Genomic DNA, 19,892 nt, shown 5'->3' on the forward strand with positions numbered 1-19,892 from the left:
GGAGGTCGGCGGTTCAAATCCCTGCAATGGGGCGAGCTTCCGTTGCTCGGTCCCAGCTCCTGCCAACCTAGCAGTTTGAAAGCACCCCAAAAAGTGCAAGTAGATAAGTAGGTACTGCTCCAGTGGGAAGGTAATCAGCATTTCTGTGCGCTGCTCTGGTTTCGGTGTTCGGTTGCACCAAAAGCAGCTTAATCATGCTGGCTACATGACCTGGAAAAACTGTCTGCAGAGCAGACAAACACCATCTCTCTCGGCCTGTAAAGCGAGATGAGCACAGCAACCGAGTCGTTCATGACTGGGCTTAATTGTCAGGGGTCTCTTTACCATTACCTTTCAATGAATATAAGGGCTGGGTGGGTTAGTCTTTTGCTTGGGACCCATCAGTAACATATTGTTGTTCATGTTGCTTTTTTCCAGGTGGTGAGAACCTAAGTTTCCTTTGGAAATGAGAGCATGTGAGACGTCTTGGTATTATATGATAATAAGGTTTATTTGCACATATATACAGGGGGAGCATAGGTGGAGCATCACAGCACTAAACATTGCAACAGATGCCTTATGAGTTCACTGTTCCCCAAGAGATTTCTAGGGAAACCACCAGACCTATCATGATTTTTTAGAGAAAGTAGATTTGCCCTTTGTGCCCCAATCTACCCCAGTTACAACCATCCCACCTGCTTTCTTTGTTCACACTTACCACATGTGCAGCTTACTGGTGATCTTCACATGGCCCTCCCTGGAGGCCTTCAGTGTGGTCCACGCAGTGCCCATGCCAGCCCTGCTACCAAATTCATTCTTGCAACATTCCAAGGAGAGAAAAGCACTTTGCAAGTGATAAGTCTTGGTTGTCTTTACCTCTGCATAATGTTGGCTTTCCTGCCTTCCACAATGGGCACCATGCACTATTAGCCAGATCCAACAGTGGAGGAAAGGATGAGGGAGATCACTGATAGATATTTATTTGCATCAGCAACAAGCCATTGCAATTTGTGTGCAAAGTACATACATATGTAAGACAATAAAGCAGATGAAATTGTCAGACTAAGTTAAAAATTATACGTTTTAAAACTAAAGGCGCATATTGTGGCATTTATTTTAACGACAGTTGCTGGAAATGCTGTGGTGTTTGCCATCACCAGCATACCTTGATCCACAAGAGAAAACAGATGGAGAGTGTGGGTCTAAATGAGCCCAGGCCCCACCCACCACCAGCTACAACATGGTATCTGGTCACCAAACCTTGGGGCCAATTTCCTTCTCACCCCTGCCTTACACAGACCAAATTAATTAATTCCACAGTAGGAGCAGGTTGGGGAAATGTATCTGTATGATGTATCTGTATGGTGTATTTGATTGCCACTGTTTTATCAACAAATGATGCACTCAGAGCTGCTCACAATAGCATTAAAAAACAAAACACTGCAAACACTGTAATATCAAATGCAATAGCATATAAAGCAAACAACAACACCAAATTCATCAAAACAATCGATACAGTTCAACAAAGTCATAGGCTTCCTAAAATGCTGTCTTCTTCCAGAAAAGACCAGCCAGCCAGCATTCTCCATTGCAAGGGGGAAAAACCTGACTACCCAACCAGGGCCACTAGGATAATTTCTGGCAGTTCTACCAGTTCACCCAGTTTGGCAGACTGTCAACAGTCATTAACAGCCAAGAATCATGGGGCTAAAAGGGGCTCTGAGTTTGAGGTCAGCCGGCTCATCAATCCCTAATCTCACTTCAATATCTGTCTGAAAATCATTGCAGGAGACCTAACCTTTGACACACCAACAACAACATATTGCACTGTTGAAAGGGAATCGTGGAAATAGCACACAAAATTCAACATCTGGAGGAGAAGACCAGAGATACTGGCCCCCAAATGAAACTATTCCCAAAGTGCCCCCACCCTGATCCTACTGTAATCCACTGAGCAATCACCTCCTTTTGCAATCAGGTTCCTTGCCTTAGGTTGCAATGTCCAGATGCACTGTTCAAAGCCACCACCCAAAATTCCTAGGCCTGGTAATAAGCTTTGAGGGACACTAATCTTTTGTAATCAAATGCTATTGTTAAGGGAACTGGGCAAGATCATTTCATGACTCAGAGGAAATGGTGAGCTTCTTTCTCAGAACGTTCCCCCCACCATCTCATCCTTTCTGCTACAGACCATGCTTTTCTCGTAGGCCATTTAAATCCACATTATTCTCCTTGCACCCATTTCCTGTCCTATGAACACAGACAAAGTCCCTTACCTGCCAGAAACTTTTATAAGGCTTGGTTATATTTGCAAGGTTTTCTCCAGATTTTAAGTGCTGCAAAATGGAGTCTTTGTTTTTTCTTCAGTCGTTCTGTCCGTTTCATCTCTGAAAAGCTACGTAATGATACTCCTTGATGCGTTCCATTGTGGAAGCGATGTAGCAGTCAAAATAGAACATTCCTCCCTAACGCCCATCTCAACTGGACTTTTAACCCAGGAAACCAGTGGTTTTTTGAGAACCAGTCCAAATTACAGTTTATAGCTCAGTGATAGAGTACATGATTTGTGTTCAGGTAGCCCTGGGTTCTTCGGTTCCTGGCATTTCCACTTAAGAAGAACACAGGAAATGGTACTGGGAAGGACCTCACTGCCCCTAAGATCTTGGAGTGTGGTGCCTTCCAGATTTTGTGCAACTACAACTCTCATCATCCCTGACCATTGGCCTTGTTGGCTGGGGCTGAGGAGGCAAAACCTGGAGAACACCCCATTGACTACCTCTGGAGTCTGCAATAATGGGGTAAGTGGACAAATTGTCTGATTCAGTAAAAGTTGGTCACTGTATATATGCAGTGAAATGCCCATCATAAGCTCAGTTTTGAGATAAACCACAAGAAGGGAGAATGGGGGCCTCAAAGCTGCCCATCCTGGTCAGTCTTCCCCGCTATGATGAGATGCATTATATTTCTCTCTAAATTACAGTCATCATTTGTGAACCATAGATAGATCTAAATCATTAGATATGCATTAGCATCAATAGATACAAATTAGCACATGCAAATTTCATGCCATTTGCGTCCTTGTTTTTTGATGGATTTCCTCTGGGAGTGGCTGGGAGGTGTTCATAACTCGTCAGCCTAGCAATATTCTTTAGCAGGCTGGGGGCTGGTGTACAAATAGGACTATGCGTCCTAGAATTGTAGAGTTGGAAGGGACCATGAGGGTCATCCAGTTCAACCCCCTGCAACAGAGGAATCTTTTGTCCAATGTGGGGCTCAAACCCACAACCCTGAGATTTAGGATGCTGTACTGACTGAGCCAGTCACTTTCTGGCCAAACAACCCAAATTCAGATAACAGTTAAAAATTAAGTTCTATTAAACATTCTTAAGGTACGGTTCACTCCACTAACCCACGATTCTTCTGAAGCCAGTACAGGGCAGGTTCTTGCAGAATAGAGAGAGTCTTCAGCAACATGTAATAGAGAGGCGCCCTCAAGCTGTGAACACAGGTGTATAAGAGCCTCTCCATTTTCATCTCTGAAATGTGCAAATATAAGCCTCCGTTCCTGTGACGCTTGGAGCAGGATACTCAAGAGGAGAATGTCGCTTGCTTGCGCAAGGGTGCTTAAAAGAAAAAACACTGCAAAAACAAAGCAATTAGCAGATCCTCTATGTTTATGCCTTCTGCTTCATGCTCAGGGCATCCATCTCATTATCATCAGAGACCGCAAAGCAATTAGCCTCCATGTGGCTCCTTTATAATGCACTGACCCTGCCTGAAGGCTGCCTGGAGTGCGAGACCTTAGCTACATACAGCAGAGACACATGCAGCAGTATGAAGTGACAAAATCCAGACTCACTGGCAGTTCTTTTCAAACTAGCTTAAAATAGACCTTTGGTTAATATATAAGAACCTCTTCTCTGCGTATTCTTTATGTATTGAATATGCAAAGAACCGTGAATCACAAATGAGGCACAGAAAGAATGAGTTGGCTAGCAGAGATTTGGTAGCTGCTTTGGGAGGGAATTGATAGCTTTCTAGTTGTTTTATTGAGGGTAATATATATGCTGTAAGTCACTTCCAATGGCCATTACCTGGAAAGGTGACCAATAAATATCTAAAATAAATAAACACGGTTATCTTTTTATTAACCCCCTTTCTGTTAAAATTGCTCAGAGCATATTTAGCATCTCTGCAGAGAGAGCTAAATACCTCCTGGATTAGATCTTAGATTTGGGTGGGCTAACCTCGTAGAGGTCAAAGCTTTCACTGTGTACACACCATACATTTAAAGCACATTCCTCCCCAAGAATCCTGGGAATGGCAGCTTACTCCTTCCAGAACGTCAGTTCCCAGAACTCTTAACAAACTACCCTTCCCAAGATTCTTTGGGGGATGCCTTAAATGATTGGTGTGTACTATTGTACTCCCTCATTTAATAAATCTACCTTCTAGCTGGCACACAGAAGCACAGAAAACAAAGCTTGACTTGATTCTAGTTACCAGGCGTGTACCTAGGGGTTGGGCCCCTGCCAAGAACTACAGGCCCAGAGGGGTACAAAAACTGCACCTCTGGCTTGGAGTGGCTAGGAACCCACCCAATCCCACAGGCTGCTCCTCCACCACTCTGGGCATACACATGACATCACGTGTGTGACACAGATGTGTGACATCCCACACATCAGGATGAGCCTGTGAGGCCCAACAAGGCCCTCTGCTGCTGCGGGGAGACCTGGCAGGGCCCAGCCCCTCAAGATTGGGGGGGCTCAGCCCTATCTCCGCATACTGGGGGTGGCTGAGCTGTCCTTAGCCCCATAGAGTTGGTGCCTATGATAGCCCAATAGTAGAACACAGTCCTCAGCATCTCCAGATAGGGGCTGGGAGAGACTTCCTGTCTGAAACCCCGGAGAGCCACTACCAATTAGTAGTGCCCCTCCAGATATTATTGGAGGCTAACTCCCATCAGCTCCAGCCAGGATGCCCATTGATTAAGGAGCATAGGAGTGGCACTCCAGCCATATCTGGAGGGTCACAGCTTCCCTGTTCCTGGTGTAAACAGTACTGAGCCGGATGGAGCCGTGGTCTGGCTTGGTGTAAGGCCCCTTCTTGTCTTCCAATCCATGGGTGGCTGGGGAACATGAGCAGGATATTCTTATGTCTTGCTCATGGGCATGTGGTTTGGCCACTTTGGGAACAGGAAACTGCACTGGATGGCTCTTTGCTCTGACCCAGCAGGGCTCTACTTACGTTTACAAGGATCTAAGCAGCAGCATCTACAATTATCTTTCCTGTGAATGCCCCTGAAGCAATCAGAATTCATCCAGCATGTTTTAACGGTTGCCCTGTGGGAGGGCTGAAAGAGAGCCATCCTTTCATGCCTTTGTCCTTCTGACATCCAGTACCTGCTCTAGCAAAGATATCAACACTTTTGTAAATTGTGTTCCGTGGAAAGGGAGGGATGAGTCAAAAGCAGTGGAACGTACGTCATTACGGCTGGACTGCTTCAGAAGTGAGGTGTTTATGTTGGCTGTAATCTGATTAGAATGTAGTAAGAGCAATCACACATTCCCAGAGAGGATGAAAATCAAGTTATGTTGCATCTGCAGGATGTGGGAAAGAGCTGGAAATATTAAAGGCGGCACACGGCTGTTGAAGCCTAAAGAAAAATGGGATTATTTTGTAAAGCCCTAAGATTAGCCGTGTGATTATAGCAGGTAGTATATTGGGAATTGTCAAGAGAAACTCTACTTAAAACATGAGCCAAAGCATTTTTGTGCAAACGGCACAGCATGCAATGAACTGGAAATATAAGGTTACAGGTAGGTAGCCGTGTTGGTCTGCTGTAGTTGAAACAAAATTTTAAAAAATTCCTTCCAATAGCATCTTAGAGACCAACTAAGTTTGTTATTGGTATGAGCTTTCGTGTGCATTGGTATCTGAAAAAGTGTGCATGCACATGAAAGCTCATATCAATAACAAACTTAGTTGGTCTCTAAGGTGCTACCGGAAGGAATTTTTATTTATTTGGAAATATAAGGGTTCAAGGGCCTATAGAAAATAGAATCACAGATTTGTAGGGTTGGAAGAGACCCCGGGGTCACCTAGTCCAATAGCCTGAGGAGAATTCAGCATTCTCAGTTGCCACAGAATGCTGTGTGACTGTTTGGGAAGGGTAAGGAAATGGGGGAGAGGGAATTGGATGGAAGAGGGCCTAGCTGACTCTAAACGGGAGCACTTCACATTGCAGAGTCTCATCTGCCGTCACCATCATGTGTGTATATACTAATAGATCATTGTATATACTAATAATGGACTCAAAACAGCACTTAAGAATTATCCCCTTCCCAAAAAAGGTCTCCCCTCCCTCACAACAGTCCAATGAGGACTGAACATGCTCAAAAATGAAGAAGCAGGGATGAAATGGAATATTCTGGAAAATGGTATGCCCGGCTGGCTGGCAGCCTGAACAGAACCACTCCATATTGCAACATCTCATTGCAGATTCTGTCTGTGTGTATGTTTGTGTGTGTGCATGCACACATGTGTATGAAAGAGGGAGAGATGGAAAAATAATTGGGTGCTTTTAGGGTCTTCTCTAGGAGAACCTTTCTCCTACAGAGGCGGTGGACTTTTTGCTCAAGAGGCTTCGCTCTTCCAGTTCGTAAGACTGAGCTTTGGTGGGCTAGAGAGTGCAAATCTTATGAGCTAAGAACAACTAATCCCCCCACCAACTAACTGCCATGGATCCTCCTCTAAGTCCAGCATGTCAGAGCATTACGCTGACCGCTACACAGTTATTGGTGGGCATGATCTTCTGCTTGAAGGTGAACACCTCTTTCAATCCACTTCGGAAGCGATCATGCAGCCAGGCATAGAGGAAGGGGTTGCAGCAGGAAGAGCTCATGGCAAACCAGTGGCAGAGCAGCTGGATCAGAAGGAAGTAGTCCTTGTTGATGAGGTTGATGTCAATGTCACGGAGGACGTTGAAGACGTGGATGGGGAGCCAGCAGATGGCAAAGGCTGCCACCACCAGCACAAGCAGGCGGAAGATCTTCCTCTTCCGCAGGCGGTCAAACTCCGCCTGGTTCTGTGTTGGGTGGCCAGGCACAACACGGTTCTTCAGCTTAATGGTGATGCAGATGTATGAGAGGGAGACAGCTGAGAGGGGGAGGATGTAGGTGATGATCAAGGTGCTGTAGGCATAGACCAGGCGCTCTTTCCCCTCTTCCATCCAGAACTCCTCGCAGATGGCAAAGCCTTCCTTCTGGAACTCCACATGGTAGGTGTGGGCAATAGCAGGGGCCACCAAGGCACCCGAGAGCAGCCAGATCCCACCGATGATGTACACGCAGGTAGTAAAGGAAATGCGCTTCTTAAGGAGGTGCACAGTGGTGTAGTACCTAGGGAAGAGACGAGAGGAAAGACAGTGACATCCCTCCTGCTGCTTTCTCTTACGAAAGCCCTCCGGATATCACTGGACTCCCATCAACCACAGCCAAAGGACAGGGAGGATGGGAGTTGGAGTATAGCGATTTAGCGCTTCTGCGCATGTGCAACCGCCGAAACCCGGAAGTAACCCATTCCAGTACTTCCGGGTTTCAGCGGTCTGTAACCCGAGGTATGATTGTATATGAATGAAACTGCCTTATCCTGAGTCAGTTCATTGGTCCATCTAGTTCTGTACTGTCTACTGGCAGCAAGTATCCAGGGTTTGGGGCATGGATCTTTCCCACTCCTACCTGGACCCCCTGGGGACTGAACCAGGAATCTTCTACCTGCAAAACAGATGCTCTGCCACTGAGCTACGCCCCCCCCCCCAGCTCCAGTGGGAGAGAGGATAGCTCCTTATGGTTAAAGATACTTAAGATCAGTGGCCAACAGCTGCAACCTCAAACCAGAGGGAGCCTGCCTACAGGAGAGCAGCCTGGCTTCCCTTGCAGAGTCTCCTGTTTTAATTCTTTTACAGTGGTACCTCGGGTTAAGAACTTAATTCATTCCGGAGGTCCGTTCTTAACCTGAAACTGTTCTTAACCTGAGGCACCACTTCAGCTAATGGGGCCTCATGCTGCTGCCGCACGATTTCTGTTCTCATCCTGAAGCAAAGTTCTTAACCCCAGGTACTATTTCTGGGTTAGCGGAGTCTGTAACCTGAAGCGTCTGTAACCCGAGGTACCACTGTAATGGGATTGTTTTAATTTTGTTTTATATAAAAATATATATATATATATATATATATATATATATATATGCATGTTTTTAAATCTCAATGGGATTAATGCTTACAATTTAACATTTATGTAACTGGTTTTTATATTTTGTAAACTGCTTAGAAGCCTGTTTTGGCATATATTACTGATTTATTGAGTCTGTTTTATAGATTATTGTATGGCTTTTATTGTAGCGTTCTTTTTTTCCTGGTTTCAAGGTATGCTTTCTGCTCTTAAAATTTTGTAAGTTTCTTGGAGACTCCTTATATGTCAAGCCACCAATAAACTGAATAAATAATGCTGATAATAATTAAGTGGCATATAAAATAAACTAATAATAATAATAATAATAATGTACTTCTGTAAAAAGGTAGGGCAGCATGGTCTCCCTTCCTGACAAAGAATTCTCAAAAGCTTGCTATCCTACCATAATCTATGCTGCCGACACAATTCATAAGACCAGTAGCCACAATGAATGATCCCCAAGGTCCCTTCCAACTCTATAATTCTATGTCTTATGTCTTGAGCAACTTAGAGGAAGGGTCAGAGACAAAGGCAACAGCAATCTCGGGTACATTCCCTGGTTCATGCAGCATGCTCACTGTGAGCAGCAAAACCCCTTACATGTCTACTTGGGAAACCATCCTACTGAGTTCAGTGGGTCCTATTTTCAGGGATGCAGGTGCAGAACTATAGCTGCTGGCTGCCTTCTCCAAATAGCACTTGCACCATCTTGGACGTCTTTGACAGCTCTTGCTATACTCAGATCCTGGTTGAGTTCCCCACCCCCACCCATCCCTGGCACGGGCCATAAATGGTTTCTGTTTTAGAGCAATGCTGGCAATATTGCAGTTCAGCAAGAACCACCAGAAACACTAAGAGTACTAGCAAATGGCTAATGATCAGCCCCAGAAAATTCCAGGGCTGCACACAAAAGCAGCACAAGGCCCATGTATTTAGTCAAACATACTGTTCCCCTTGTTCTGATTTCAATAATATTCCATTTCTATGCAAGTTAATTAAACAAGAAAAGACTGTCACAAGGCAAAGCTGGTGATGGAAATTACAGCCTTCCACCCCAGAAAAGCGCCACTCCTCGGGAACAGCAATTTATTCCATCAGAAGCCACGTTGCTGAATTAAGTCACGTGGGAAAGTAGGTATTGTGGGGCAATGAAGTAACACAGACTTTTATTTCCATTCAGCGGGAAGACTGGTGTTGCACAGAAGGGTTCCTACCAGCCTCTCCAGAAACTCACCAACCAGCCAGAACACTCCTTTAGATCTGACTTTTCCAAATGTGTTTCCCCCTGCCCTCTCTGAAGTGTGCTAAAGCTTGGGCTTTGAGAGATAGTCAAAATGTTCCTTGAAGCCCTTTGGAACTTCAAGGAGCTCAGTGAGAGGGAAGAAGAAAAGCGTCCCTGTATCTGCCTTGTCAGGTGGAGCCCAGGCTTCTTGACCTCAGGGAACCTTTTCACACATGCACCCATCTGCCTAAGAACACATGTGTTGCAGAGCACTCCTTGGTGCAATTGAGGGCGCAATCTCCATGCGCTCCAGGCCTATTGGGCTTAGCTGTCCCCTGGCGCAGACTTTGCATGCACCATGCTGAGACTGGGGCTGCAGCTCAATGCTGGAGGGCCGGCTTAGCCCTCTAAGGCCCAGAGCAAGTGCACCCAGCTTCCCCAAACACACACACCTGCATGTATGTGTTCCGTAGTGGCACCCTGGCTATAGAATAGCTTCTCCAAAGATGCTTGCCTATGGTGCCTGGTCTTTTCAGTGCCAGGCGAAGACACTTTTATTCACACAGGCTCTTTAATCGTGTTTTAAAATAATCTCAGGCTGTTGTAACCTACAATTCTCAGAGTGTTTGAACTGTCAATCCCTTTTCTTGGGGAACCATGGGAATTGTAGTTCTTTGTGGGGAACAGGGATCTCCCAAGAACTCTCGGCAGCTTTAGCAAACTACAGTCCCCAGAATTCTTAGGGGGAGCCATGGCTCTTAAAGGGGCATCACCTAGACAGCATCTTAAAAAGCAGAGACATCACCAACAAAGGTCCGTATAGTAAAAGCTATGGTTTTCCCAGTAGTGATGTATGGAAGTGAGAGCTGAACCATAAAGAAGGCTGATCGCTGAAGAAGTGATGCTTTTGAATTCTGGTGCTGGAGGAGACTCTTGAGAGTCCCATGGACTGCAAGAAGATCAAACCGATCCATTCTGAAGGAAATCAGCCCTGAGTGCTCACTGGAAGGACAGATCGTGAAGCTGAGGCTCCAATACTTTGGCCACCTCATGAGAAGAGAAGACTCCCTGGAAAAGACCCTGATGTTGGGAAAGAGGACCAACAGAGGACAGAGAGATGGAGGGCACAAGGAGAAGGGGATGACAGAGGATGAGATGGTTGGACAGTAAGTTCTCTCTGGGTATAAGTCTGGCTCTGTTGATCTGTTGTCTAACTTCATCTGCTGGGTATTTTAGTTCTGAAAAGGTTTGCTGTAGATCTCTTAGGTGAGAGTCTCTGTCTGTAGAATTGGAACAGATGCGGCTGTAACGTAGTGCCTGGCTATATACAATGGACTGTTTGGTATGTTTGGGATGGTAGCTAGAGGCATGTAGATATGTTTGTCGGTCAGTTGGTTTACGGTATAAGGTGGTGTCCATGCGCCCATCCTGTATTTTTATAGTAGTGTCCAAAAAATGTATTTCTTGCATAGATTGATTCATTGTAAGGTTGATTGTGGGGTGAAAATCATTAAATGATTTTCACCCCACATTAAATGATCATTAAATGATTTAAAACCTTACAATGAATCAATCTATGCAAGAAATACATTTTTTGGACACTACTATAAAAATACAGGATGGGCGCATGGACACCACCTTATACCGTAAACCAACTGACCGACAAACATATCTACATGCCTCTAGCTACCATCCCAAACATACCAAACAGTCCATTGTATATAGCCAGGCACTACGTTACAGCCGCATCTGTTCCAATTCTACAGACAGAGACTCTCACCTAAGAGATCTACAGCAAACCTTTTCAGAACTAAAATACCCAGCAGATGAAGTTAGACAACAGATCAACAGAGCCAGACTTATACCCAGAGAGAACTTGCTGCAAGACAGACCCACGCATGAAATGGTTGGACAGTGTTCTCGAAGTTACCAGCATGAGTTTGACCAAACTGCAGGAGGCAGTGGAAGACAGGAGTGCCTGGCGTGCTCTGGTCCATGGGGTCACGAAGAGTCGGACACGACTAAACGACTAGACAACAACAACAACAATGCTTTAAGTGTACTGTTTGGACGAGGCAACAAAGAGTCACTGCCAGCCAGTGTAGACAGCACTGAGCCGGGTGGACCAGTGGTCCATAAAAGGCAGCTTCCTATATTACCATTGCCTACTAGATTTATGTTGCCATGGAAACATCCTATCAGAAAGATATCCATGCCCCACCCCCGTTAGCTTTTACATCACTGTCCTGCTTTTCAAAGAGAAAAGCTACATTCAGCCACCTGAACAATTTGTTTCTCTGCAGCAAATAAACTATCATAACATTAACCAGAGGTTGGAAATTATACCCAGCAGTGCAAAAATACCCCAAAGCCCTAGCAGGCAAAGACTTCCTTCTTTGATCGCTGAGAAAACTCAGCGACAGCTCAAATAGGCACCATTCTCTGGTCTTACCCTGTTGGCTCAACTAGACCCACCTGGGGAGAAGAGTGGGGACGAAATTAGCTTGTTCGCCTACTTGGCTCGTCACAAGTTAGAAACATGATGAGAGCTTGATGGTCCTGCAGTGGGAAAGGGCAACTGTGAGGTACTGAGGGAAGATGGTTCACAAAGTGGGAACGGCAAGCAGCCAGCGATGTCTTTGTGGTTTGGTCCCAAATTGGAAAGACAGCAGGAGAAAGTACCTACTTAATGTCTGCTGCCCTGTAACGTCCCTTGGGTTGGTCAAGTTAAAACAGTAGGGCATCTGCGGAGCACAAAACCCAGGAAAGAGATGGGCTCGTTTGCAATCATCGTGATATAAGGGCCAGTTTCTGTGAGGAGCTGCAGCTCAGGGGTTACAGCGCAGGCTTCACAAGGTTGCAGAGGGTCCCAGGCAGGGCCAGCCCACCTATGAGGTGGATTGAGACAGCTGCTTCAGGCAATGGAACCCTGTGTGGCTGCTCTTGGCAGCGCCGCAGGAGAGGTGAGGAGAAGCAGCAGCAGTGGTGGCTTCCAGCGAGATCTCGCAAGATCTCACTGAGCTCATGTGAGATTTCGTGAGAATTACACAGGGAGATCTTGCCAAAAGTCACTGCCATGCGACCCTGGTAAGTGAGGCTTTGGCAGGCGCGCAGCAGGGGGACAGCACCTTCCTGTTTCACCTCAGGTGGCAGAATGGGATGGTATGGCCCTGGTCCCACATTTGCAAGTAGGGCTAGGAAAAGCTCCCACCTGAAACCTTGGGGAGCCTCTGCCACTTCGTGTAGAGCTCATTTCCCCAACTTGTTGAGAAAAGACTCAGCTGGATTTCCTCCCGAAGGTAATTACATCTCTTTAATGAAAAGATGAGTTTAAGATGCAACCCACTGGGCTGCAACAAAAGTGCAGAACGTTGATGGAAAACATTTGTGATTGATGACGAACAGCCTTCTGTCAAAGCAGTGGCTGAATGCAAGTCCTTCTGAAAAGTATTATTGCATGGGTAGGCAAACTAAGGCCTGGGGACCGGATCTAGCCCAATTGCCTTCTAAATCCGGTCTGTGGACGGTCCGGGAATCAGCGTGTTTTTACATGAGTAGAATGTGTGCTTTTACAGTGGTACCTCAGGTTACATACGCTTCAGGTTACAGACTCCGCTAACCCAGAAATAGTGCTTCAGGTTAAGAACTTTGCTTCAGGATGAGAACAGAAATTGTGCTCTGGCAGCGCGGCAGCAGCAGGAGGCCCCATTAGCTAAAGTGGTGCTTCAGCTTAAGAACAGTTTCAGGTTAAGTACAGACCTCCGGAACGAATTAAGTACTTAACCTGAGGTACCACTGTATTTAAAATGCATCTCTGGGTTATTTGTGGGGCATAGGAATTCGTTCATTTATTTATTTTTTAAAATATAGTCCAGCCCCCCACAAGGTCTGAGGGACAGTGGACCAGCCCCCTGCTGAAAAAGTTTGCTGATCCCTGACCTGGAGCAATCTGGAGCTATCAATAGACATGGTGGTCTGGCAGCAAGGATGGGAATGGGGATAGGGGATCCAAATCTGGATGAATCATTCAGGAAGCAGTTACCTGTCTACTGCGATAGCCGTGAGGGTGAAGACGGACACATATACCGTCATGGGCTGCATCAGGAACACAAAATAGCACAAGAACTTCCCAAAGACCCATCCCTGGGGGTTGAAAGCATATGCTAGAGTGAAAGGGACACAGGTTGCACACATCAGCATGTCAGAAAAGGCCAGGTTTCCAATGAAGAAGTTGGTGACATTGTGCATCTTCTTAGTCTTACAGATAACATGGAGGAGGAGATAGTTCCCAAAAATGCCCACCAGCACAACCAAAGTGTAGCAGGGGATGATCAGAGGCTTGAAGGACTGGATCATCTGCACGCCAGTAAACTGAGAAGTGGAATTGGAGCCGTTTCTGAGCTCAACCTCATAGGTGCTGCCGTTGGACGGGCCATGGTCCCAGCGACCAGCGGATTCCATCAGTTGATAGCAACCAGGGACTGCACTTAAAAACACAAGGAGGATGGAACTGCAGTGAAGCAAGTCTTCTGAAGTTGGCTTTGGGTCCACCCTGTGTGCACAGGGCCCTGGATGACTGACTCCTTTATTTTGTTCAGGGATGAAAGGCTGATGTATCTATTGCACAAAAGGAATACTGGGTTTAGCTTGCCTGGTGCCAGAAGTCATCTTCTATTTCTCATGCAAATCTGTATTCACAGGCTACCCTTTGAAGAGCTTACTTCTGCAGCAATCACAGCTTGCAGGGCAGGATGAAATGCTTTCAAGTTTGACTCACTTACACCCATTAAGCTATAATATATCCTCCCCCACTTTGATGCCTTTCCATTTTCTTCTGGGTTGCCTCCGTTGCTTCTTCATTATTTGGCTCTTGTGTTCCAAAATTGCAGCATTGCTACTACTTTTCAGGGGAATGACTGGTTCCACTGGTGTCTGAGAGATAAGATAGGGAAGGAAGCGGGGAAAAGGAGGTTTAGAATGACAAGGAATCGGGTAAACAGCTTTCCCCTAAAGACAAGCAAACTGGAAAATATGCTAAAAGGCATGACAAGCCCAGAGAGATGTTAGATGGAGAGCTTCAGAATTTTGCCACAAAGCAATTGCAGTTTGGTAGGAAACATCCCACTGTGATGTAGGGGTGTGTAAATCTGTCCATTTCAGTTTACCATTTTTCAAACCATAAGTTCAGTTCTCTACATTTCGACATCAGTTTGTGATTTTAAAAGAAAGTCTGGTGAAAATTCAACAGCATTGTACTGCAAATTTATCCCACTATGCACATTTTTGCAAAGCAATTTCCCCCTAGTAGAATGCATTTTGCGTGTTATTTTCATGGATATACTGTATGCATTTATATGCGCACGTTACCCTAGTATATGCACACATTACTTGCTTGGAGAAATGCACCGCAGCTATTGTTTGGAAAGCGCTAATCAGGTATGCTCTCCTTTAAATGCAAATGGAATTAAATTTCTCTCCCATCCCTAAAGTGGAGGCAGCTCTCTGAGAGCTCTCAAGGCAAAACAGCAGCGAAAATAACCGTTAACTTTTATTACGGTGTAACTTATTTTGTCAAGTAGCGCTAGGTGAATGTTCCGTCAACCCAAAGATTTCTGCTTGTATAGTGGAACTTTCCCAGCACCCCACTAAATCTGTTCTAAGGGTTCCCCCAACCACTTGGAGCAGAGTTGGGGAGGATATAAGGTGTATGTGAGGGGAGGAGAGAGGTGAAGCCTACCGCGCAAGCAGAAATCCTTGTGCAAATGGCACAGGTTAGTTGAACATTACCCAAAGGCTCAGCTATGAAGCACACAGGGTCCCTTTTCTATGAGTTGCTATCTTTCAGATCTGTTTCCCAGCGTTAAGGATAAAATTTGATAGGTAGATAAAGGGACTAGATGCGAGGCAATAAAGTGAAGCTGAATCTAAGACAGAGATACTGCAGGTGGGCATATGAACATAAAAAGCTGCCTACACAAAAGTGAGACCCATCTAGTTCAGTACTATCTGCACGAATTGCCAGGGCCAGCCCTATAATGAGGCAAAATGAGGCAGCTGCCTCGGACAGCAGGTGCTGAGGGACAGGGAGGAGACAGCCATGAGTGCCATGTGGCCTCCCCTGTACCTACTATGCTAGCCTGCTGCCCTCCAGCACAATGAAAGGTATTTTCCTTTCACCAGTACTGGGGTAAAATACAACTGTCAATCTGTATGTGCCTTTGGGAAGGGCGCCACTGTGGCCTTTGCCTCAGGCAGCAAAACATTTTGAGCCAGCCCTGCCCATTGCCCACAAGTCTTCAGGGTTTCAGACAAGAGATGCCAGAGCCTGGCATGCTACTGATGTGTTCTGCTACTGAGCCATGGCCCTTCCCCAGTTTGTCTGCCCCTGAGTAGTGTTCACAGTTTGGCAGTGCTCATAGATTCAGCTTGTTCACAAGAGAGCCCAGCAACAGGGAGCCCCTTTCATGAGAGCTATCCATGCTCTGGCGTCCTCCAAATTAGACTACTACAATGAGTCCTATGTGAGACTGCCTTTGAAGACTGCTTGGTAGCTGCCAATTAGGACCACCTACATTGGGTGTTCGAAAGCATGCCGGCTCCCTTGGCCCATAAACCCCATCCATCTGGGACATGGGTGGTGCTGTGGGTTAAACCACAGAGCCTAGGACTTGTCGATCAGAAGGTTGGCGGTTCGAATCCCCGTGACGGGGTGAGCTCCTGTTGCTCGGTCCCTGCTCCTGCCAACCTAGCAGTTCAAAAGCACGTCAAAGTGCAAGTAGATAAATAGGTACTGTTCCGGCAGGAAGGTAAATGGTGTTTCCGTCTGTTGCTCTGGTTCGCCAGAAGCAGTGGCATAGTGTGGGGGGTGCAGGGGGGGCCGGGCGCACCGGGCGCAACATGGGGGGGCGCTCGCACTCGCAGCTCTCTGCCCCCTGCTAAAATCCACGGGTTAGGGGGCGCAAATTACTTGCCTTGCCCCGGGTGCTGACAACCCACGCTACGCCACTGGCCAGAAGTGGCTTAGTCATCCTGGCCACAAGACCCGGAAGGTGTATGCTGGCTCACTCAGCCAATAAAGCGAGATGAGCGCCGCAACCCCAGAGTCGTCCACGACTGGACCTAATGGTCAGGGGTCCCTTTATCTTTTACACTGGGTGTATCTGTCCAACATTTAAACGGTTAAACAAACTCCTATCTATTGAATGGGAGGCACAGTGGTCCCTGCATTGCATAGCAATGAATGCATGTAAAATACACAAATACTTTGGGGAAAGGAGCACAGATCAATGAATCAGACAGAAAGTAAGGGGTAGTAAACAGAGTTTTTTCCCTCTTACCACGCTGCACTTTACTACTCCACCTGTGAATAAAATAAAACAGATAGAGAAAAGCCTTTCTGCATCTCTCATAACTCTAGGGCTCACAGACATTTAATGAAGCTGAATGTTGGAAGATCCAGGACAGACCAAAGAAAGCAATTCTTCATATAGTGCACAGTTAGACTATGGAGTTCGCTGGGAAGAGGAATCAACTGTTAAACCACTCCAAAAAGTGTAGCAGGGGCACTGACTTGCCCCCACATTGAAGGGGCCCAGCGTTGCGTGACATCATATGCACAACATCATGCACCAGGTGGGGGGGGGGGATGCCATGGGGGCTGTTGCCCCAGGCATGCAATCTGGGGGAAGCGTGAACCAGGAGATCCCAACAGGTTCATTCATTTCAGTGAGTCTGCTTTGAGTAGAACTTAGTTGGATATAACTCTTAGTGTCTAGCAGCAAGGCATCTGCCTTTTATGGGCACATTTACAAAACCTTTAGCTGTTTTATCACTACAGTACTTTAACTAGAGCTGTATGGCATGTTAAGGGAAGGGTGGGGAATGTCGTGTTCCTCCTGGGGTAGTAGTTTGATCACCTGTGACCCCCACCCTGCACTCAGCTCTCACCTGTGGCTCCTAGAAGCTGCCAGCATGTGACAATGGCCAAGCTCCAGGAACAGATTCAACTGGCCGGCTAAACCAGGTGAGGGTAGCCAATGGGTCTCAAACCCTCAGCGAGTGAAGGACTTCTCCTGTACAGTGGTACCTCAGGTTACATACGCTTCAGGTTACATACGCTTCAGGTTACAGACTCTGCTAACCCAGAAATAGTGCTTTAGGTTAAGAACTTTGCTTCAGGATGAGGACAGAAATTGTGCAGCGGCGGTGCAGCAGCAGCGGGAGGCCCCATTAGCTAAAGTGGTGCTTCAGGTTAAGAACAGTTTCAGGTTAAGTACGGACCTCCGGAACGAATTAAGTACTTAACCTGAGGTACCACTGTAGTTGAAGAAAGGCTCTGGCGGACTGAGCAAACGTGACTGAGATTAAGTCCAACGGTCAAGAAGGCGGTTACTACACATGCTTTAGAGCCGGGGTCAGCAACCTTTTTCAGCCATGGGCCAGTCCACCGTCCCTCAGACCTTGTGGGGGGCCAGACTATATTTTGGGGGAGATATGAATGAATTCCTATGCCCCACAAATAACCCAGAGATGCATTTTAAATAAAAGGACACATTCTACTCATGTGAAAACACACCGATTCCCAGACCGTCTGCGGGCCAGATTGAGAAGGCGATTGGGCCGCATCCGGCCCCTGGGTCTTAGGTTGCCTACCCCTGCTGTAGAGGGAAGTGAAGGGCAGATGGGGCCCATCAGCCTGGGAAAGTAGCTCATCTAGGAGAAGGAAAATTCTGATCCTAAACCTCTACCGCCTTGTGGCTATCCTCATTCATGGGAATAGCTCCACCACTGCTGCCTTGCAGCACATCTTTGGGTGAAGAAAATGCTAAGCAGAAAACCCCACACAAATTCAGAGTCCCTAAAGATGACTGGATGGCATATTGTATGCCTCCTTCCAGCAGCTCCTGCAGCCAAGCTGGTGCCAAACCGATTGCTTTCCTTTCCTTTGGACCACATCAGCAAGGCTGAGAGGAGGGGTCTTCTAGTCTGGGCAACCCAGGACCTCCATACACACTCCCCAGGCTTGTACCCCAGAGAGGTCACTTTGGTGCTGCTAATGCAGCAAAAACAACATGGGGGCAGCAGTTTCGGGTTCCCTGCCTCTGCAGCCACAGCAGGTGCTGTGATTCTCCAGAGGTTTGACTTCACCCCTGGTGGCACACTCCATTGTCTCTTGAGACAGATGGATGCCAGCAACAACTTTAACCGAAACAGTAACTAGGTGGGCATGCTTTACATTATTCAATATGCATACAGTTATAGAGAGCAGCCACATATGATATTGTAGCATATCCTTAATTTTGGCTTCATTTTATAAAATGGAAAATAGAATTTTGCTCTGGGCACAGAATCCTACGGAAGGCAGCTCAAAAAAATACATCTTCCTTCCACCTCATGCTGAGTTGGTACTGATTGTTGTTGCTTTCTCCCCTAATAAATGTCATGAAAATCTTTTCAGAACGGAAGCACTATGAGCTACAGGAGGTTCTTCAGAAAACATTTCCGAAAGAACATTAAATATTTTCCCAGCTTGATCCTGAACAAGGTTATCAGAAGCAAGCTTTGTTGAGTTTAGTGTGCTTACAGTGCCGTCTCAGACTTCTTTACTCAGAAGTAAGTCCTTTCGGTTTCAATGGGACAACGCTTGTCCTTAGTAAGGGTGCATGCCTATGATTGCAGCATTAAGACCCAGAACCTTTGTTTTCCATGGTCCATTGAGGACAAAACACATACTTTGAACCTCTATCCAAACACACACACACCACCCTAAGAAGGAACACCAAAAGACAAAAGCAGAGTACTATGAATGGAAGGAAGCAAACTCTCATTTTCAGCCCCTCCTCCCCTACAGAAGCTAGTGCTTCTACTTGCCAGAAACACTACTTCTGAACTGCATTCTTCACTTTCTGAACTTTTGGAAGACTTTTTACCAACAAGGTTTCTAAAAACAAAATGGACACTATAACCCTGCAACACCTCACCACAAAGCTTTGACATCATTTTAAGCAAGTTCCTTTTAAAAAAATATTATTAATTGACTCCCAAACTTGAAACGAGGAGAGAAAATGAAAAGAAAGAGGGGATGCTCTTATTGCCTGGGATCAATTTGGCATGCATATGTTGCAAATAGGAAACCATGCAGTTTTTTCTTTCATTCTACTGACCTGAACAAGCAGAGCCAAGAGAGGATAAGAAGACAAGCTAAGGATTCCTAGCACACAGGGTCTGTGCAAGAGAAAGTGTGTGCAAGCAAGAGAGAGCAAAACGTTCAGGCTTTATCCCTCCTGTGTTCCAAATGTGTACTGTACTCTCTTCGCTTGGTGGATTCAGGTCTAAGCAAGCTTTCGGTTCACCAGCCCCCTCTGCTGGTTCCTCTATCTTCTTTCTCTCTACAGTTTTTCTAATACGTAATGGCGTTCTAATCTCAGAAAATCATAGACTAGTGGAGCTCGAAGGGATTT

At 46.2% G+C, this 19,892-nt stretch overlaps 1 protein-coding gene and 1 long non-coding RNA gene across 3 annotated transcripts in view; one reads left to right on the forward strand and one right to left on the reverse strand.

Moving 5' to 3' along the window:
- The window catches only part of LOC308463917, a 49,183-nt gene that overhangs the window by 9,555 nt on the left and 19,736 nt on the right, over positions 1-19,892 (forward strand). The gene's annotated exons all lie outside the window — the stretch shown is intronic.
- Positions 5,931-19,715, reverse strand: LOC308463818 (prolactin-releasing peptide receptor-like). 2 transcript variants are annotated; one of them, XM_080982583.1, is made up of 3 exons: positions 19,596-19,715; positions 13,475-14,364; positions 5,931-7,379 (listed from the first exon to the last, which is right to left on the reverse strand). In XM_080982583.1, exons 2-3 carry the CDS (start codon positions 13,891-13,893, stop codon positions 6,746-6,748), a joined length of 1,053 nt encoding a protein of 350 aa, XP_080838709.1. In that variant the 5' UTR covers positions 13,894-14,364; positions 19,596-19,715; the 3' UTR covers positions 5,931-6,745. The 2 variants fall into 2 exon arrangements, with proteins under 2 accessions (XP_080838709.1, XP_080838710.1); XM_080982584.1 differs by lacking the exon at positions 19,596-19,715 and having other exon boundaries at positions 13,475-15,347.

This window comes from Podarcis pityusensis (genome assembly GCF_964106645.2).
Source record: "Podarcis pityusensis genome assembly, chromosome: 15".
Lineage (NCBI taxonomy): Eukaryota > Metazoa > Chordata > Lepidosauria > Squamata > Lacertidae > Podarcis > Podarcis pityusensis.